This window comes from Callithrix jacchus, chromosome X (assembly GCF_049354715.1).
Source record: "Callithrix jacchus isolate 240 chromosome X, calJac240_pri, whole genome shotgun sequence".
NCBI lineage: Eukaryota > Metazoa > Chordata > Mammalia > Primates > Cebidae > Callithrix > Callithrix jacchus.
Window position 1 is genome coordinate 150,480,839 of NC_133524.1, and position 22,008 is coordinate 150,502,846.

General features: G+C 41.0%; 1 protein-coding gene across 4 annotated transcripts in view; it reads right to left on the reverse strand.

The window, feature by feature from the left end:
- Positions 1-15,332, reverse strand: part of GAB3 (GRB2 associated binding protein 3) — a 74,699-nt gene extending 59,367 nt beyond the window's left edge. For all 4 annotated transcript variants that reach the window (XM_078363715.1, XM_035287990.3, XM_035287991.3 and 1 more), the window contains exon 1: positions 15,216-15,332. In XM_078363715.1, the coding sequence (XP_078219841.1) occupies positions 15,216-15,287 (72 nt within the window). In that variant the 5' untranslated portion in view covers positions 15,288-15,332. The remainder of the gene's footprint in view (positions 1-15,215) is intronic.
- Positions 15,333-22,008: the final 6,676 nt, after the last annotated feature.

Here is a 22,008-nt window from a genome sequence, read left to right on the forward strand (position 1 = left end):
TTTCTTCCATGCTCTTGCTCACAGTTCCTGTATGACAGTCAGTGTCCAAAATGATGTGGTGTAAAAAATCAATTATAGGCCAGGCACAATGTAATCCCAGCACTTTGGGAGGCCGAGGCAGGAGGATCACCTGAGGTCAGGAGTTCGAGCCTGGGCAATATGGAGAAGCCCCGTCTCTACTAAAAATACAAAAATTAGCCAGGTGTGGTGGCAGGCGCCTGTAATCCCAGCTACTCAAGAGGCTGAGGCATGAGAATCTCCTAAACCCGGGAGGCAGAGGTTGCAGTGATTTGAGATCACACCACTGCACTCCAGCCTGGGTGACAGAGTGAGACCCTATTTCAAAAAAATAAATAAATAAAAAAGAATCAATTACAAAAATAAATAGAACATGAAATTCAACAGTAATAGTATAGGTCCTGTTCCTGGGCTTAAGCAAAACACCAACAGCACAAGAACAGATTGGAGAAAAGACAGCTTAGCTGAAACACAGAGGAAAATTAAGTCTGTTTCACAGGAAGCTCAGTGTGAGTCAACAGTGTGGCGTGGCTGCCAGAACAAAGCTAATGGAATCTCCAGCTGCCTTCTGAGAAGCACGATGTCCAGATGAGCAATGATGGTCCTGGAGGAGTTTATTTAGTTCTGGTACCAGTTCAGAAGAAATATACAGGATAAGGGTGAGGGAACTCAGAACTCTGTTCTATCCTAAGAAATGACTAAGTAAACCAGCAACATTAGGTTGGATATTTGCAGGGCTCTCAGATTGAAAAAAGAATTAGATGTGTTCTGTATATTCTAAAGAGGTAACACCAGGACCAATTTCTCACAGTCAGAACTATCACATGATTATTTGTGCAGCATGTTATGTAACTGGTTTCCTGTCATTGGAAGTGTTCAGATAACAAATGGCTGGCAAAAATGTGGCCACAGTAGGGGTTGCTGTAATTCATCTTGGGCTACTCACCCTTCTTCACATCCCTACCTACTCCTGTCAAGTTCAAAATCTTTAATATGTGGTCTCTCACATACCTTGTAATTAAGCAATCAACATTTCCCATTGATTATTTCTCTAAAATATTCTTATCTTTTCCCCTCTGCTGCATTCACATTAATACCCTGGACTACGTAAACTTGCACAGGAGCCCCATCCCAATCAACCTGGAGTAACATTGTCACTTGTTTTGGCCACCCAGCATCTGTACGTCTTTCCAAATTTGGGGAATTCCCAACCTTGTAAGTTTCTGGGAGAGAAGTGACCAGCTCTAATTATAGAAGCAAGAAATGATGGATTCTTTCTATTCTGGTCTCCCTTACAATGAAGGTACAGATTCGGATTGCCTTTCCTTACAGTTTAACCTCAAGATTGCTTCTGCAGATCCCACAAGTGTTTTTTTTTTATCTGCCTAATTAAATCATCATCCAGTTACCTGAAATGACATGCCTCCTGAATATAAGGTTTTGGGGAAGTAGGGAGTGAGGAACTGGAGGTTATTATATTAAGTGAAGTGAGCCACTCACAGAAAGACAAGTATCACATGGTCTCATGTCTTTCTGTGAGTGGCTCACTTCACTTAATATAATAAAAAACTTGATGCCATGGACACAGAGAACAGAACAATAGATACTACAGACTGGAAAGGGTGGAGGTGGATGAAGAGAGGCTGGTTAATGGGTACAAATGTACACTTACAAAGAAGGAAGAACTTTAAATGTTTAATAGCAGAATAGAGCGACTATACTTAGAAACAATGTAGTGCATATTTCAAAGTAACTACAAGAGAGGACTTGAACTGATACCAACACATAGAATTGATAAATACTTAAGGTGATGAATACCCCAAATAGCATGACTTGATCATTATACATTCTATGCATGTAGCAAACATATGCACCCCACAAATATATAAAATATTATTTATCAATAAAAAAAGATGAACTCTGGCCACTGACATGGAGAGAATTCTAGAATAAATTTTTAAATGAACAGACTAATGTACAGAACATTGTTTATCTTTTGTGTAAGAAAAGGAGGAATAAGAAGCTGTATATGTATTTCCTTGTGTTCATATAAAGAAATACAGAAAAGATTAAAGAAAAAAATGATAAAAATGGTTATTTGAGGGGTAACGGTAAATAGGGTGGATGAAGACAGAGGCGGGGAATTCATCTTCATTGTACGTTTAAAATATATTTTTTAATTTTTGAAAAGTGACTGCATCACCTATTTGATAGCAATTTTAAAAACTAAGGCAAAAGTAGAAGAATTGACAGGAAGATCAGCAAAACTGCCCCAAAACAGACCCAAAGAAGGATTTATGATTTAGGTTAAATTAGCCGGGTGTGGTGGCTCACACCTGAAACCCCAACACTTTGGGAGGCTGAGGCAGGCAGATCACAAGGCCGGGACTTGAAGACCAGCCTGGTCAATATGGTGAAACCCCGTCCCTACTAAAAATACAAAAATTAGCCAGGTGTGGTGGCACGTGCCTATAGTCCCAGCTAAGGTAAAGAAACCACACATAAAAGGACCACAGTCTATTATTCCACCTACATGAAATTCCTAGAAAAGGCACATCTATAGAGACAGAAAGCAGATCAGTTGCCGCCTGGGGCTAGAGATAGGAGTGAGGAGTGACTGCAAATAGGCTCAGGGAATTTTCTGTGGGGCTAGAAATGGTCTGAAACTAGACCATATGAAGGTTGCATAACTTATAAATTTACTCAAAGTAAACCAATTGTATGCTTACAATGGGTGAATTCTATAGTGTGTGTACATATATACGTACACATGCACACAGACACACACACACATATATATACACACACACATACCTTAATAAAACTGTCTTTACAAACCACCAAAATTTGTGGAAATGGGTTCCCAGGATGTTAAGCTAAATGTATTAATATGTGTGTGTGCTTACCAGAGATTCTAGATTTAATGCATTAGCTCAAGAACTAAGTGCTTGCCTGATTGATAGAGGAACATCTTTAAGGTGCTGAAAGGAAAAACAAAACAAAACAAAATTAAAAACTGTCAACCCATAATTCTATGCCCACTGAAAATATTTTTCAAAATGAGGGAGAAATATACATTCTCAGACAAACGAAACTGAGAGAATTCACTGCCAGCAGACCTAAACTACACGAAATATTGAAGGAAGTTCTTTGGGCAGAAGGAATATGATAGCAGACAGAAACTTGAATCTACACATTGAAATGAAGAGTGCTGGAAACGGAATAAATAAAAGAAAACAACAGTTTACTGTTTTCTCTTTATTTTAATTGACTGAAAAGATAACTGGTTGTCTAAAGCAAAATGAATAGTAGTGTGTCATATGTTTATGACATATGTCAAGGTAAAATGCATGACAATAGCACAATTGGGAATATACTAGTGCAATGTCCTTATACTGCTAATCTTAAAATGTTATAACATTACTTAAAGGAAGTCTCCAACTAAAGATGTATAATTTACATTCCAGGAAAACTGAAAAAAAAATGAAGTTATGAAATGTAGGTTAATAGTGGAGATAAAATGGAATAATGAAAAAGGCTCAATTAGCCCAAGAGAAGGCAGAAACAGAGGACAAAAGAAGCAAAGAACAGAAAAACACAACACGAGAACTTTGCGAAGCATGCACAAGTTTCAACAGCAAATTGACCAAGCAGAAGAAAGAATATCAGAAGTCGAAGATCAACTCAATGAAATAAAACAAGAAACCAAGATTAGAGAAAAAAAACGCAAAAAGGAATGAACAAAGTCTCCAAGAAATGTGGGACTATGTGAAGAGACCTAACCTACGTTTGATAGGTGTACCAGAATGTGACGAAGAGAATGAATCCAAGCTGGAAAACACTCTTCAGGACATTATCCAGGAAAATTTCCCCAACCTAGCAAGACAGGCCAATATTCAAATGCAGGAAATACAGAGAACACAAAGATATTCCGCAAGAAGAGCAACCACAAGGCACATAATCATCAGATTCACCAGGGTTGAAATGAAGGAGAAAATACTAAGGGCAGCCAGAGAAATAGGTCGGGTCACCCACAAAGGGAAGCCCATCAGACTCACAGCAGATCTCTCGGCAGAAACCCCACAAGCCAGAAGAGAGTGGGGGCCAATATTCAACACCCTTAAAGAAAAGAACTTTCAACCCAGAATTTCATATCCAGCCAAACTGAGCTTCATAAGTGAAGGAAAAATAAAATCCTTTGAGAAGAAGCAAGTACTCAGATATTTTGTCACCAGCAGGCCTGCTTTACAAGAGCTCCTGAAAGAGGCACTACACACAGAAAGGAACAACCAGTACCAGCCATTCCAAAAACACACAAAATGCTAAAAAACATCAACAAAATGAAGAATCTGCATCAACTAACGGGCAAAACAGCCAGCTAGCATCAAAATGGCAGTATCAAATTCACACATAACAATATTAACCCTAAATGTAAATGGGCTAAATGCACCAATCAAAAGACACAGACAGGCAAATTGGATAAAAAGCCAAAACCCATCAGTGTGCTGTATCCAGGAAACCCATCTCACATGCAAGGATACACAAAGGCTCAAAATAAAGGGATGGAGGAAGATTTACCAAGCAAATGGAGAGCAAAAAAAAAGCAGGAGTTGCAATTCTCGTCTCTGATAAAATAGACTTTAAAGCAACAAAGATCAAAAGAGACAAAGAAGGACATTACATAATGGTAAAAGGATCAATACAACAAGAAGAGCTAACAATCCTAAATATATATGGACCCAATACAGGAGCACCCAGATATATAAGGCAAGTTCTTAATGACTTACAAAGAGACTTAGACTCCCACACAATAATAGTGGGAGACTTTAACACTCCACTGTCAATATTAGACAGATCAACCAGACAGAAAATTAACAAGGATATCCAGGACCTGAACAAGCAAACCTATAGACATTTACAGAACTCTCCACCCCAAATCCACAGAATATACATTCTTCTCAGCACCACATCACACCTACTCTAAAATTGACCACATAATTGGAAGTAAAGCACTCCTCAGCAAATGCAAAACAACTGACATAATAACAAACAGTCTCTCAGACCATAGTGCAATCAAGTTAGAACTCAGAATTCAGAAACTAACTCAGAACCACACAGCTTCATGGAAACTGAACAACTGGCTCTTGAATGTTGACTGGATAAACAATGAAATGAAGGCAGAAATAAAGAAGTTCTTCGAAACCGACGAGAATGAAGACACAACATACCAGAATCTCTGGGACACATTTGAAGCAGTCTCCAGAGGAAAATATATAGCAATAAGTGCCCATATGAGAAGAGTGGAGAGATCCAAAATTGACACCCTATCATCAACATTGAAAGAGCTAGAGGAGCAAGATCAAAAAAACTCAAAACCTAGCAGAAGACAAGAAATAACTAAGATCAGAGCAGAACTGAAGGAGACAGAGACATGAAAAACCCTTCAAAAAATCAACAAATCCAAGAGCTGGTTTTTTGAAAATATCAATAAAATAGACAGACCACTAGCCAGATTAATAAAAAAGAAAAGAGAGAAGAATCAAACAGATACAATAAAAAACAATAAAGAAGATATCACCACAGATTCCACAGAAATTCAAACCATCATCAGAGAATATTACAAACAACTCTATGCACATAAACTAGTAAACCTGGAAGAAATGGATAAATTCCTGGACACCTGTGTCCTCCCAAGCCTAAACCAGGAGGAAGACACTATGAATAGACCAATAACAAGGTCAGAAGTTGAGGCAGCAATTAAGAGCCCACCACACAAAAAAAGCCCAGGTCCAGATGGGTTCACAGCCAAATTCTACCAGACACACAAAGAGGAGCTGGTACCATTCCTTCTGAAACTATTCCAAATAATCCAAAAAGAGGGAATCCTTCTCAAATCGTGCTATGAGACTAACATCATCCTGATACCAAAACCCGGCAGAGACTCAACAAGAAAAGAAAACTTCAGGCCAATATCCATGATGAACATAGATGCAAAAATCTTCAATAAAATACCGGCAAGCCAAATGCAACAGCACATCAAAAAACTTATCCATCATGATCAAGTAGGATTCATCCCAGGGATGCAAGGCTGGCTCAACATACGCAAGTCTATAAACGTAATTCACCACATAAACAGAACCAAAAACAAAAACCACATGATTATCTCAATTGACACAGAGAAGGCATTCGACAAAATACAACAGCACTTTATGCTAAAAACCCTCAATAAACTCGGTATTGACGGAACGTATCTCAAAGTAATAAAAGCTATTTACAACAAACCAACAGCCTATATCATACTTAATGGGCAAAAACTGGAAGCATTCCCTTTGAAATCCGGCACTAGACAAGGATGCCCTCTTTCACCACTCATATTTAATATAGTACTGGAAGTTCTAGCCAGAGCAATCAGGCAAGAAAAAGAACTAAAGGGCATTCAAATAGGAAAGGTGGAAGCCAAATTGTCTCTATTTGCAGACGACATGATAGTATACCTAGAAGACCCCATCGCCTCAGCCCAAAAACTCCTGAAACTGATAAGCAACTTCAGCAAAGTCTCAGGATATAAAATCAATGTGCAAAAACCACAAGCATTCCTATACACCATAACAGACTTAAAGAAAGCCAAATCAAGAATGAACTGCCATTCACAATTGCTACAAAAAAAAAAATACCTAGGAATACAACTTACAAGGAATGTAAGGGACCTCTTCAAGGAGAACTACAAGCCACTGCTCAACGAAATAAGAGAGGACACAAACAGATGGAGAAACATTCCATGTTCACGATTAGGAAGAATCAATATCATGAAAATGGCTATACTGCCCAAAGTAATTTACAGAATCAACACTATCCCCATCAAGCTACCATTGACTTTCTTCACAGAACTGGAAAAAACCACCTTGAACTTCATATGGAACCAAGAGAGCCCACATAGCCAAGTCAATTCTAAGCAAAAAGAACACAGCGGGGGGCATCACACTACCAGACATCAAACTATACTACAAGGCTACAGTAATCAAAACAGCATGGTACTGGTACCAAAACAGAGATATAGACCAATGGAACAGAACAGAGGCATTGGGGGCAACACAACATATCTACAACCATATGGTCTTTGATAAACCTGACAAAAACAAGCAATCGGGAAAGGATTCCCTGTTCAACAAATGGTGCTGGGAAAACTGGCTAGCCATGTGCAGAAAGCAGAAACTGGACCCCTTCCTGACACCTTACACTAAAATTAACTCCAGATGGATTAAAGACTTAAACATAAGACCTGGCACCATAAAAACCCTAGAAGGAAATCTAGGCAAAACCATCCAGGACATAGGAGTAGGCAAGGACTTCATGACCAAAACACCAAAAGCATTGGCAACAAAAGCCAGAATAGACAAATGGGACCTAATCAAACTCCACAGCTTCTGCACAGCAAAAGAAACAGTCTCTAGTGTGAATCGGCAACCAACAGAATGGGAAAAAATGTTTGCAGTTACCCATCTGACAAAGGGCTGATATCCAGAATTTACAAAGAACTCAAACAGATTTACAGGAAAAAACCAAACGAGCCCATTCAAAAGTGGGCAAAGCATATGAACAGACACTTTACGAAAGAAGACATATATGAGGCCAACAAACATGAAAAAATGCTCATCGTCACTGGTCATTAGAGAAATGCAAATCAAAACCACACTGAGATACCATCTCATGCCAGTTAGAATGGCGATCATTAAAAAATCTGGAGACAACAGATGCTGGAGAGGATGTGGAGAAATAGGAACACTTCTACACTGCTGGTGGGAGTGTAAATTAGTTCAACCATTGTGGAAGACAGTGTGGCGATTCCTCAAGGACCTAGAAATAGAAATTCCATTTGACCCAGCAATCCCATTACTGGGTATGTATCCAAAGGACTATAAATTGTTCTACTATAAGGACACATGCACACGAATGTTCGTTGCAGCACTGTTTACAATAGCAAAGACCTGGAACCAACCCAAATGCCCATCGATGATAGACTGGTCTGGGAAAATGTGGCACATATACACCATGAAATATTATGCAGCAATAAAAAATGATGAGTTTGTGTCCTTTGTAGGGACGTGGATGGATCTGGAGAACATCATTCTCAGCAAACTGACACAAGAACAGAAAATGAAATACCACATATTTTCACTCATAGGCGGGTAAGGAAAAATGAGAACACATGGACACAGGGAAGGGAGTACTACACACTGGGGTCTATTGGGGGGAATAGGGGAGGGACAGCGCGGGGGGAGCTGGGGAGGGATAACCTGGGGAGAAATGCCAAATGTGGGTGAAGGGGAGGAAGGCAGCAAAACACACTGCCACGTGTGTACCTATGCAACTATCTTGCACGTTCTGCACATGTACCCCAAAACCTAAAATGCAATTAAAAAAAGAAACAAAGAACAGATAGAACAAATGAAAAACAGCTAGCAAGATGGTATATTTTAATATAAACATTTCAATAATCATACTTTATGTGAATGAACTAAATATGCCAATTAAAACAAGGTAAGAATGCATTAAAAAGCAATATCAAACTATATCCCATATCAAACATAGATAGAGGTTAAAAGTAAAACAATGGAAAAAGATACACCATGCAAACACATATTAAAAGAAAGCAGGGCAGCTATATTTACGTAAGAAAAAAATAGACTTCAAAACAAGGAATAGCATCAGGGACATAGCAAGACATTAAATAATGAAAAAGGCTTCTATTCTCCAAGAAAGCATACTAATTCCAAATGTGTGAAACTAGAAATGGAGCATCAAAACGTGTTAGGTAAAAACAAATACAAGTGGAAGGAGAAATGTGGACATTATGGACAAATCTACAATTACAGGATAGAAACTTTCACAATTCCTCTCTCAGTAAGTGGTAAAAGTAAACAGAAAATCAGTAAGGATACAGAAGAACTGAATAACATTATCAACCAACCTGGCATAATTAACATTTATGGAACATTTTACCCAATGAGAGAAGAATACGTATTTTTCAAGTGCTTATGTACATGAAGTGTAACTATATTGTTGGCCATGATGTAAACTTAACAAATTTTAAAGAATAGAAATCATATACAGTTTGTTCTTAGATCATAATGGAATTTAACTAGAAATTAAAAACAGAAAACTATCTAGAAAGTCCAATATTGGAAAATTAAACCAACTTCCAGACAACCCTTGGATCAAAGGGGAAATCTCAGGGGAAAATTAAATAATATTTTTAAATGAATTAAAATGAAAATGCAACATATCCAATTTTGTGGGATGCACCTAAAGCAGTTCTTAAAAGGAAGACTGGCTGAGCATGGTGGCTCAGGCTTGTAATCCCAGCACTTTGTGAGGCCAAGGCAGGCTGGATCACATGAGGTCAGGAATTTGAGACCAGCCTGGCCAACATGGTGAAATCCCGTCTCTACTAAAAATACGAACATTAGCTGGGCATAGTGGCGGGTGCCTGTAATCTCAGCCACTTGGGAGGTTGAGGCAGGAGAATTGCTTGAACCTAGGAGGTCGTGGTTGCAGTGAACCAAGATTGTGCCACTGCACTCCAGCCTGGGCGACAGCATGAGACTCAGTCAAAAAAAAAAAAAAAAAAAAAGACGGAAGACTGTAGCATTAAATGCTGATATTAGAAAAGAAAGATCCAAAATCAGTAATTTAAGTTTCCTCCCTAAGGAACTAGATAAATAAGTGATTAGTCAGGCGTTGTGGCTCATGCCTGTAATCCCAGCATTTTGGGAGGCTGAGGTGGGTGGATCACAAGGTCAGAAGTTCAAGACCAGCTTGGCCAAGATGTTGAAACGCCATCTCTACTAAAAATACAAAAATTAGCTGGGCATGGTGGCAGGCACCTGTGATCCCAGCTACTTGGGAGGCTGAGGCAGGAGAATTGCTTGGACCTGGGTGGCAGAGGTTGCAGTGAGCCAAGATTGTGCCACTGCACTCCAGCCCGGGCAACAGAGTGAGACTCCATCTCAAAAAAAAAAGTGATTAAACCCAATGCAATCAAAAGGAGGAAAATAATAAAGATAAGAGGATAAATTAATGAAATTGAAAGCAGGAAGAAAGTGGAGAAAATAAATGAAACCAAAGGATGGTTCCTAGGAAATAATGTATAAACTGATAAAACTCCAGCCTGATTGATCAGGAAATAAAAAAGGAAGACATAAATTACAGTAGCATCATCATAAATGAAAACTGAGGCATCACTACAACTCCTACAGGCATTTAAAGGATAATAAGGGAACATAATGAACAACTTTATGCCAGTAAATTCAAGAACTTAGGCAAAATAGAGAAAATCCTTGAAAAACACAAACTAACGACGCTCATTCAAGAAGATACAGATAAACCAAATAGTCTTATATCTATTAAAGAAATAAAATTTGGCCAGGTGCGGTGGCTCACGTCTGTAATCCCAGCACTTTGGGAGGCTGAGGTGGGTAGATCACCTGAAGTCAGGAGTTTGAGAACAGCCTGGCCAACATTGTGAAACCCCGTCTCTACTAAAATTACAAAAATTAGCTGGGCATGGTGGTGAGCACCTGTAATCCCAGCTACTCAGGAGGCTGAGGCTGGAGAACTGCTTGAACCCAGGAGGCAGAGGTTGTAGTGAGCCAAGATTGTGCCACTGCACTCCAGCCTGGGTAACAAGAGTGAAACTCCATCTCAAAAAAAAAAAAAAAAAGAAAAGAAAAAATAAATACAATTTGTAGTTGATAGCCTTACCAAAAAGAAAAGTAGGGACCCAGACATTTTCAATGGTGAATTCTACCAAACATTTAAGGAAGAAGGAATACCAATTCTATGCAACATCTTTCAGAAAATACAAGAGGCGGGAGAACTTCTGATTTCATTTTGATGCCAGCATATGCTAATATCAAAACCAAAGATAGTACAAAAAAGGAAAACTGCAGACCAATATCCCCCATGGACAGAGACACAAATATCTTTAGCAAAAATATCACCAAAGCAAATCCAGAAATATATATGAAAAGAATGATATGTTATAACCAACTGAAGTTTATCCCAGAAGTTCAAGGCTGGCTAAACATTCAAAATCAAGCAGCATAATTCACCACAGTAACAGACTAAAAAATAAAAAACATTTTCATTTTTACAGATGCAGGAAACGCAATTAACAAAATTTAATGCATGAGAAGAAATCTCAGCAAACTACCAATATGGGGGAACTTCCTCAATTTGGTAAAAAGCCTAACATACTGAAAAGGTGAAAATGGAATGCTTTCCCTCTAGGATCAAGGATGTCTACTCTTGTCATTTTTATGCAACATTTCAATCACAGACAAGGCTATTAGAACTAATACGTGAGTTTAGCAAGGCTATGGGAGATGAGGTCAGTGAAATCAATTGACAAACCAATTCTAAAATTGATATAGAAAAACAAAAGGACCTAAAATAACCAAAACAACTCTGATAAACAAAAAGTTTGAGGGGTAAAATTAACTGATTTCAAGAATTATTATAAATCCACAGTCATTAAATAGCATGTTGGTATAGAACAAATAGATGAATGGAACAGAGTAGAGAATCCAGAAATAAATCTACATAGATATGGCAAATTGATTTTTTTTGATACAGAGTTTTCCTCTTGCCACCCAGACTGGAGTGCAATGGCACGATCTTGGCTCACTGCAACCTCTGCCTCCCGGGTTCAAGCAATTCTCCTGCCTCAGCCTCCTGAGGAGCTGGGATTACAGGCACCCAGTGCCACACCTAGCTATTTTTTTTTGTATTTTTAGTAGACAGGGAGTTTCACCGTGTTGGTCAGGCTGGTCTCTAACTTCTGACCTCCGGTGATCCTCCCACTTCAGCCTCCCAAAGTGCTGGGATTACAGACAGGATCAATTGCGCCCTTCAGGTAAATTGATTTTTGATATGGGCAGTCTAGTAAATAAACAGTACCGGAACAAATGCAATTGGTATGCAAGAAACAACCCATGATATAAACCTCACAGTTTTTATACAATTTACTCAAAATGGAGCATAGATCAAAATAGAAAATGTAAAATTATAAAACTTTCAGAGGCCAGGTGCAGTGGCTCACACCTGTAATCCCAGCACTTTAGAAGGCCAAGGTGGAAGGATTGCTTGAGGCCAGGAGTTGGGAGACCAGCCTGTGGGCAACATGGAGAAATTCTGTCCTCTCTACAAAAAATACAATAATTATTTTCAGGGCATGGTGGCGAGGGGCTACAGTTCCAGCTACTCAAGAGACTGAGGTGGGAGGATCACTTGAGCATGACCACGCCACTGCACTTCAGTCTGGGTGACAAGGTGAGACCCTGTCTCAAAAAGAAAAAAAAAAACTTTTAGAAAAAAAACAGAAGAAAATCTTCAGGATCTTAGGCTAGATTTGACATAAATGCATGAATCACAAAAGAAAAATTTCATTAACATTTTCAAATTTTAGTTATTCAAAAGAGAATGAAAAGACAAAACCATGGACTGCTAGAAAATATTTGCAAATTAAATATGCAACAAAGAACCTATATCCAGAGATAAAAACAGCACCTGGCTCTTGGTATTGTTTTAAAAACTAAGGGAGTTAATACAAGTCCTTAGTGTAGTGCCTGGCACGTATAAACCATTTAACAAAAGTGAACTATTGTAGTTTTATTATTACTTTTATTATAGGATTCTTTAAAATTGATAAAAAGATACAAGCAAAATGTTCATCAACAAATTGTTAAATTATGTTATATATATTACAAGGAACATTTGACAGTGCTTCATAAAGAATGCAGTAAATCTGTATGTCAGCCTGGAAAGGTGTTCAGTATAATATGAGCCCAGTTCTGCAAGAAGAACATGATATATTTTCTGGAAAATTTTGTAGAGTGGTACTCACCGAACTGCTAACAGCTGTTATCCCTGGACTGGGGAGTGGAATGACAAGGAGAGGAAAGGGAAGGTCAGGGGTAGGGGGAAATTTAAATGGGGTCATTTTTCATTCTATTTATTAATATAAGAATATATTTCTTACTTGTAAAACAAAAAATACAAATAAAATAATTTTTTAAAAGACCAATGATAAAAAATAACTTTGTGATTGTCTTCACTGATGGATTCAAGTGGATGAGGTCCAAGCTTACTTTGGACTGAAAAGTTTGCCCAAAACCAGCAAACACTGATGGCACTACCAAGAACTGAGTTATCGTCCCGTTTGTGCCAATAACTAGCTTTGCCGTGTTACTAGAAATGTTAAACTCTAAACTGGAATCAAGCGTTTTCTTCTGTCTTCACAGCCTGTAACACAGGCCCTGGTTTGGAGTTAGCGCTCTGTTAATGGAGGGACTGACAGCAGTCGAACTGAAGCAGCTGTAACAGCCCTGCCCAGGCCCTGTTGCAGTGACACATGATCACCATCTAGTGGTCAAGAGGATTTCTGCAGAATTTAGCTAGGAGACGAAAAAGACTTCTTTTTGTGGTGTGTTCCAGGGACAGACGCCTGTCAGCAGAAAAGCATTGACTATCCATGATCTTTCTTAGAGACTGTTCCCAACCATCAGGGTTTATGTCTTGGAGTGCTGGTAAGATGACGCCTCTGGTCCCTGCCCCACGTATCTCTAAGTTGTGCAGTGTGCACTCTTGCCACATCCCTGTTCTACCCTAAAGGAATGAGCCTGGTGTGATAATTAGCACACATGCCCATGCCTTCTCCACGTTGATGGAACACTCATAAACTTCCCTAAGCCAGTCTCCTTAAGACGAGATACAAAAAAAAAAAAAAAAAAAGACTGGGAAACCAACTATTCTATCATCTTTGCGCTGCAGGCAAAGATTGCAGGTGGCATGTTTCTGAATCATGTACTGAAACTGTATAGTGAACTTAAAATATCTGTCATTCCAAAGGGCAACAGGGAAACCCATACTTAGTCAGTAATGTAAGCAGTACTCTGTGACAAAAGCCTCTCCTGCTCATGCAGGTGATGGGAGCAGGTTTTCTTCTCTTGCCTCCTTTAAGTAGCTTCACAGTTAAGGAAGCAGCTAGGTAATGCAGAGGCCAGGAGATATTGGACCCTGCGCTTATGGACCCCTGGAGTCAAAAGCAAGTGATGTAGGGACACACTGGAAGTTAGAGAGGTCTCAGTGTTTATACAGTGCTGATATTCACTTGCTAAGTAGAACAAGCTTCCTCTAAAATTGTGTTCTGGAGACAGCAGAAATCTTTTCAAAGACCCCTAAGAGAGAAACAGTGTTTAGCCAGGGGTGAATGGGGAGAATCTCCTCACACACATTCTGGAAGTATTCATACATTATTAAAATCTTTTTGTAATCCCACCTGTTTATCCACACAATATGTGCCTCATGTATGTGGGAAGAAAAACACTTGTGAAATTTGGCGAGAAGAGGACAGGAATTTGAGAACCTTGCATAGACAAGAGCCACAGGCAGAACTACATTTGTGGTGGGCTGCTTTGGATGAGCGCAGACATGGGAGAGATTTTTCCTACAACCATGCGCTGAAGTTGCAGAGAAATTAGAAATTATGAACAAGATGAATCCATGCAGCTACTCCGAGCCTAAAAAAAGCAAGAAGTCCTAATATCTATTTATATGGAACTCCTTGGGGACTGTAGTTGTCCTTCCTCATGGCTGGAAAAGACTGAGTAGCATAATGTTTTGAAGACCTTATCGTGAGGACATAGATGGAATAAGTCAATTGTCATGCTGGCAGCACTCCTCACTCCTGACGGTCCAGGGGGAATGAAGGCTATGGGTTTCCCTATCCTCTGCGGCGTCCCCCTCGTGGGGCAATGCGTCTGAGAGGCAGTGCGTGCCACAGAAAACGGAGCACCTTTCTGAGATGTCTCCCTGCCCGCTCCTGCACGGAGACTGGCGCCTGGAATTGTGGCCCCAACCCGCCTCCCTTCACTAGAGTCAGTGTCGGTCCGGAGTCCCTGAACCCCGCGGGCAGGCGCCACCTGGCCTCCGGCCCGCTTCCCTGCACAGCGGCGACGCTGGCTCGACGTGCTATTTCGCTTTCCGTCGATTGGCCTCGTCCGCTGTACCGGGCGCCTGGAGTGGCTGCGCCTGGCGCGCCCAGAGCCCCGCGGCTTCCCGCGGCCGCCACGCGGCTGCTCTGCGGGCGGGTTCCCCGGGACGCGAAGGCCGGGCGGGATGGCGGCGCCCCTACTCACGTAGCGCTGTAGCTTCCTCTCCGGGGGCGACTTAACGAGCCAGCCAGTGCACACTGCGTCGCCCGCACTCATCGTGGCCGCCGCCGCCGCTTCCTCCAGCTGGGCCGGCCGCCCACTGCAGAAGGAAGTCAGGCCAAGGATGCCGGTGGGGCGGACCCAGCGCCCGCCCGCCCAGCGCCGCCCCAAGCAGCCGCTGCGACCCCCGCCTCCGGCCGCGACGGTCCCCAGTGAGGGAACCAACGTCGCCTGCGACCCGTGACGGCGGGAAAAACTGGCAGCTAACCCTGGGAAGCCCCTTCGAGCAAGTGCAGCGCCGCCAGCGGCTGTGTCCTGGGAATCCTAGGCAGCACGGCGCCTGCCACTCTCACGCAGGGTCACGAGAAACCGCTCGGAAGGAGCCCTGCAACCTAATCAGCCACACCAAAGCCCACGTAGCACCCGCATCTGCCATATGTACAGTTCAGGGAGACACAAAAGCAAGGCTCCTCTTTGACTTCCCTATTCCACTTGATTGTATTTTCCACGTCCCTCCCGCAAATGCCTTTGTATTCAGTGATAAGCTCTGCCGGCTAAACAGACTAACTGTCCGAATGAACCCAAACCAACTAAACTCAAAAGGTTTTCCACTCTCTTTCCACTCTCTTTTCACTCTAAGGTTTTCAAAGATGGATCTAAAGTTGATTGTGGCAACTAATGTGCTGACCACGCTGAACAAAAATAACAATCACGAGCACCTGACACTTGTGACCTTCCTTACTGCCAAGCTAACACCATTCCAGGGATTGTGCTAAGCACTTTATAGGCGTTATCTCATTGAATCCACACAAACACCCTGTCAGATGGCTTTTATTATTATCTCAATTTTGCAGGTCACTAAAATGAAAAACAGGATGACAATGTCACTTGTCGACAGCCACACAAGTAGAAAATCATCCACCGTCTGCTTTTTATGTGCATCATCTGTGTGACAATTGCTAGCATCTTCAACAGTATAACCATCCTACTATCCTTTCAGACTACGTGCTTCAGGGTGATAAGCTAACATGGTAAAACTAGTGTACTCCATCAGCATGAGCACAGTGGCTTGTACTGATTTTCTTGTGTGAGATTATTTCAGTATGAATAACGGCTTCAGTAAGTCAGTGGATGAGAGTGCCAGCAGAAATATGATTTTTAAAAAAGCGAATCTGTGTACAAAATTAGTACCTGGTCAAGTGAGAAGAAACTGCTGTCCCTTCCAGATGGCAGTCCAGGTGGTTGGCTAGTCCTCCTACGGAATGCTGTGTTATTAGGGGTTCATTGTTGGTCTCTGCCTGTGGGCAGCTTGATCACTTTGCAGACTATGCATTGCTAATTCTCTAACCCTTGCTCACACCTCTCTTAAAAAAATGGCCCTTAATTATACTTTCCTCATTTCAACCCCTTGAGTCTACCTTTTGCTTCCTTTTAAAACCTTGACCAATAGACCTGATCATGAGAAACTCACTATGACACTCTGGGTGTGAATCCAGGAAATGGTGACCATGCCGCAGCAGGGGCCACAGAGATGTGAGCAGCCTGCTCGAGCAACTTTCCTGTACCTTCCAGACCTACTTGAGTTTGATCTGAAATACACCACTTCCAATAGCGGACCAAGTAGCACCAAATGTATCAGAGGCAGCTGAACTTACATGATTCCTTGGTGCCCCGTGGTCAAGCAGTCAGACTTTGCCACAGCCCAGCAGCGAGCTCAAAGCTGTTGGTCAAAAGGAAAATACTTCTGTCATGGTAAAGGGCATAGTTTACTTCAAAACTCCTGGGGTATGCTGTATATGTTTCTCCTGTTGGGACTTTCCAGAGACTCCATGTAGCCTCTCAATGTGTCAAAACATCTGTGCTTGTTGAATCTACGTGGTCATAAGGGTCAAGTGGCAGGGACCTGTCACAGAGCCTTTTCTTGCTCTGGATCTCTCCCTGAAAACATGCAACCCTACAGACTACTTGCTGAGTGTATTGGTGTGGCACAATTAAATGTAGCATATGTTGCCTACAAAATTCAAACACCCACACCAAATGCTATGACTTTCTGAGCGGTAAGTGGTAAGAGGTGCAACAACATGTTGAATAACCAGGTTCAGGCTCCTGCGTTTTCATGGGGCTTTTCTCTCACCCTGTGGTGTACTTGTATCTTAATAAATCATCTATGGTATTGGCTACCTCTTGATCACCAGGTCCAATATGTATGCCATCGGTGTAATAAACCAGCACAATGTTCACAACAATCAACCTCCATTCACCGTGGATTATGACAGTGAGCCAGAGAACAGATAGAGCCCTAAAGTTGTACTTCTGTTCCCGCCAGATGAAAGCAAGCTGCTTCTGGTACTCTTTGCTGAATGGGAAAAAATAACATTTGGCAGATGAATAGCTGTATCCTAGGTGCCAGGGGGCTGTGTTGATTTGCTGTAGTAAAGCCGCATCATCTAGAATAGCAGCTTCAGTTCAAATCACAACTTGATTAATTCTACAATTACCCATTATTCATCTCCATACTGGCCAGATAGGTTAAATAAAAGTGTGATATACGTAATTATTCCTGTATCTTTTAGGATACACTGTTCTCCCTGCCAGAGAAATCCAAATTGTTCCTTTCATGTAAACCCATCCTACCTTTTTTGCACCCCAGCCTGAGGAGAGGAGAGAATTTGAAAAGTTAAGTGATTTTTGGCACCTGGATTCCCTTTGTGGTTTCCCTGTTTGTTTTTTATTTAAAATAGGCTTTGTTTCACAGTTCATTAACTTCTAGAAATCTTATAACTACAAACTTGTGAAAATAAATGTCCACTATTACAGAAGACTTTCTATCTCAATTACATCATGATAAGCAAAGTGGTTGTTAAAATTTGAAAAGAAAATTCTGGACCATAGATAGGCATGAGAGCCAATAATGAGGGAAATGACTGTACCTTCCTATATCTCTCACCTCCCACCCAACTCTTGATTTAATAAATCTAAGAAGTATGTGAATTAAAGGCCTAGAGTGCTATGGTACAAGCTCAGATAGATAGGGAAATACTCTCTTTCCTATACAGGCATCCATGAAGGACTTCTCTAAAAGTGAAAACCATCTAATTTTCATCTGGAATATGAAATTTGACTTTCTTATTATCAATGATAGTCTTTCATCATTTCCATCATTGTTGTATTTAAAATTGCCCAAAATTGGTCAGGTATGGTGGTTCACACCTGTAATCCCAGCCCTGTGGCAGGACGAGGCAGGAGGATCCCTTGAGCTCAGGAATTCGAGACCAGCCTGAGCAACACAGGATGACCCCATCTAGAGATAAAAAAATAAAAATAAACACTTTTTAATTCATTCTATGGAGCCAGTATTACTCTGATACTTCCTAAACCAGAAAAACTTTTTAAAAAGGCTACATACCAATATGCCTCATTAATATAGACACAAAACTCCTTAGAAAAATACCAGCAAATAGAATCCACAAACACATAAAAAGAATTATACACCGTGCGTCTCAGAGATGTAAGGCTTGTTCAATATTTAAAAATCAATTGATGCAATACAGTACATTAACAGACAAAAGGAGAGAAATCACATGATTGTATCAGTTGATGCAGAATGAGCATTTGACAGAATCCACACCAATTCATGACAAAAATTCTCAAAAAACTCTCAGAAAACGGGGTAATTTCCTCAACTTATTAAAGAACACCTACAGAAGACCTTCAAGTAACATCCTCCTTACTGGTGAAAACCTGGACACTTTCCCCTTAACTGGGAACAAGGCAATGATATCCACTCTAACCACTTGTATTCAATATAATACTAGAAGTTCTAGTTCAGTACAGTAAGATAAGAAAAAGAAACAAAGGCATAAAGATTGGGAAGAAAAAAGTCTCAATTTGCACATAACATAATTGTCTCCATAGAAAATCTCAAGGAATGTGCAAAAACAACTCCCAGAACTAATAAGTGAGTTTTGCAAGGTTGTAGGATACAAGGTCAACACATAAATCTGTTTATATGACTTCAAGGCTTACTATAAAGCTACAGTCATCAAACTTCTTGGTATTGGTGAAAGGATAGGCATATAGCTAAATGGTATGGAACAGAGAGCCTGGAGATAGGCTCACACAAATTCGTCCAATTGGTTTTTGACAAAGGTGCAAAAGCAATTCAATGGAGGAAGGATAGTCTTTTCAACAAACTGTGGCAACTGGACACACGTAGGCCAAAAACAAACAAAAAACCTCAAACGAAACTTATACAAAAATAAACTCAAAATGGATCCTAGATTTAAATATAAAATGTAAAACTACAAAACTTTCAGAAGATAAAATAGGAGAAAATCTTTGGGACCTATAACCTGCTGATGAGCTCTTAGACATGGCAGCATGAAAGAAAAGAATTGAGGCCGGGTGCAGTGGCTCATGCCTGTAATCCCAGCACTTTGGGAGGCCAAAACAGGAAGGTCATTTGAGCCGAGGAGTCTGAGACCAGACTGAACAACAAAGGGAGACAGTGTCTCTGGACCAAATGTTTTTTTAAAAAAATTAGTCTGGTGTGGTGGTGCACACCTGTAATCCCAGCTACTCAGGAGGCTGATGCAGGAAGATAGCTTTGGCCCAAGAGATCCAGCCAGCAGTGAATCTGCCACTGCACTCCAGCCTGGGTGACAGAGTGAGACTTTGCCAAAAAAGGAGAAAAAAATGATACATTGGACTTCATCAAAATTAAAACTTGTGCTCTACAAAATACCTTGTTAAGAAGTATAAAAATACAGCCAGGTGCAGTGGCTCACACCTGTAATCCCAGCACTTTGGGAGGTCGAGGTGGGCAAATCACCTGAGGTTAGGAGTTCGAGACCAGCCTGGCGAACATGGTAAAACCTTGTCTCTACTAAAATAACAAAAATTAGCTGGGCATGGTTGTGGGCCCCTGTAATCCCAGCTACTCAGTAGGCTGAGGCAGGAGAATTGCTCGAACTTGGGAGACGGAGGTTGCAGTGAGCCAAGATCATGCCATCACACTCCAGCCTGGGCAACAAGAGTGAAGTTCTGTCTCAAAACAAAAAAAGTATAAAAAGACAAGCTACAGACTAGGAGAAAATATTTACAATTATGTATCTAACAAAGGACTCATATCAAGAATACATAAAGAACTCCCAAAAATAAACAGTAAAAAAAAAAAATCCAATTAGACAATTAACAAAAGATGAAGAGCCATTTTACTGAAGAGGATATACAGATAGCAAATAAGCCCATAGAAAGAGGTTCAGCATCATTAGCTATTAGAGAAGTGCAGATTAAAACCACCACTACCTACTCATCTAAACGGCAAAAAAAAAAAAAAAAAAAAAAGAAAGTCAGCTGGCCGGGTGCAGTGGCTCACACCTATAATCCCGGCACTTTGGGAGGCTGAGGCGGGTAGAACACCTGAGTTCAGGAGTTTGAGACCAGCCTGGCCAACATGGTGAAACACTGTTTCTACTAAAAATACAAAAATTAGCCTGGTATGGTGGTGCGTGCCTGTAATCCCAGCTACTCGGGAGGCTGAGGCAGGAGAATCACTTGAACCTGGGAGGTGGAGGTGGCAGTCAGCCAAGATTGAGCCACTGCATTCCAACCTGCGTGACTGAGCAAGACTCCATCTAAAAAAGAAAAAAAAGTCAGCAAAATCACCACATTGGGCCAGGCACAGTGGCTCATGCCTGTAATTCCAGCACTTTGGGAGGCCAAGGCAGATGGATTGCTTGAACCTAGGAGCTCGAGATCAGCCTGAGCAACACAGTGAGACCGTATGTCTACAAGAAATACAAAAGTTTGTTGGGCATGATGGTGTATGCCTGTAGTCTCAGGTACTTGGGAGGCTGATGTGGGAGGATTACTTGAACCCAGGAGGTCGAGGCTTCAGTAAGATGTGATCACACCAACGCACTCCAGCCTGAGTGACAGAGTGAGAACCTGTCTCAAAACAAAACAAAATCATCACAATGATTTCCTGACATATGGGATGAGGCCATCATGGCAGAAAGTCCCAAGTGGAAATCCCTAGAGTTTCCTCTTCTCACAAAGTCCAAATCAAAACAAATAATACCACATACTTAGGAGCAATTTCAGAAATTAGTTCCCTCATCAAATACTTGAAAAATGCAGGGAAGGAAATTCCTATCACAGCCCCATTTAATTCATTGGTTTAGCCTGCACTGCAGTTAGTTAGGTCTTGGTGAATGTGGCAGTTTTAAACGAGGACTCCAAAATTCCTCGACACTCCTCCCATTGAGATGTGGGGTTAATGTTCCTTCCATTAAACCTGAGCAGGCTTGTGGCTGCTTCAACTATAGACTGCAACAAAAATGTCACGATGAGACTTCCTAAGCTGAGTCATAGAAGGTGATGCAGCTTTTTGTCTTATTTGCTCTAAAGCTTGCTGTGGAGGCTCTGAGCCACCAAGTACAGAGTCCAGCTAGTCTAAGGCTGCCAGGCCATAAACAGAGGCTGTGTGCAGTAGGTGCTGCAGTTCCAGTGGAACCTGGCCTTCCAGCCATACCAGTATAGGCAACAGGCATGTTAGTGAAGAAGCTTCCAGAAGATTATAGCCTCTGTCCATCCTGTCACCCCTATCCATCAAGTCATCTCAGCCAAGACATCAGATATTACAGAGCAAAGAGAAACCATTCTCATTGTGTCCTGTCTTGATTTCTAATCTGAAAAACCTGTCAGCACAATGAAATGGCTGTTTAATGTCATTAAGTTTGGGGATGGTTTGTTATGCAGCAGTAGAAACCTAGAC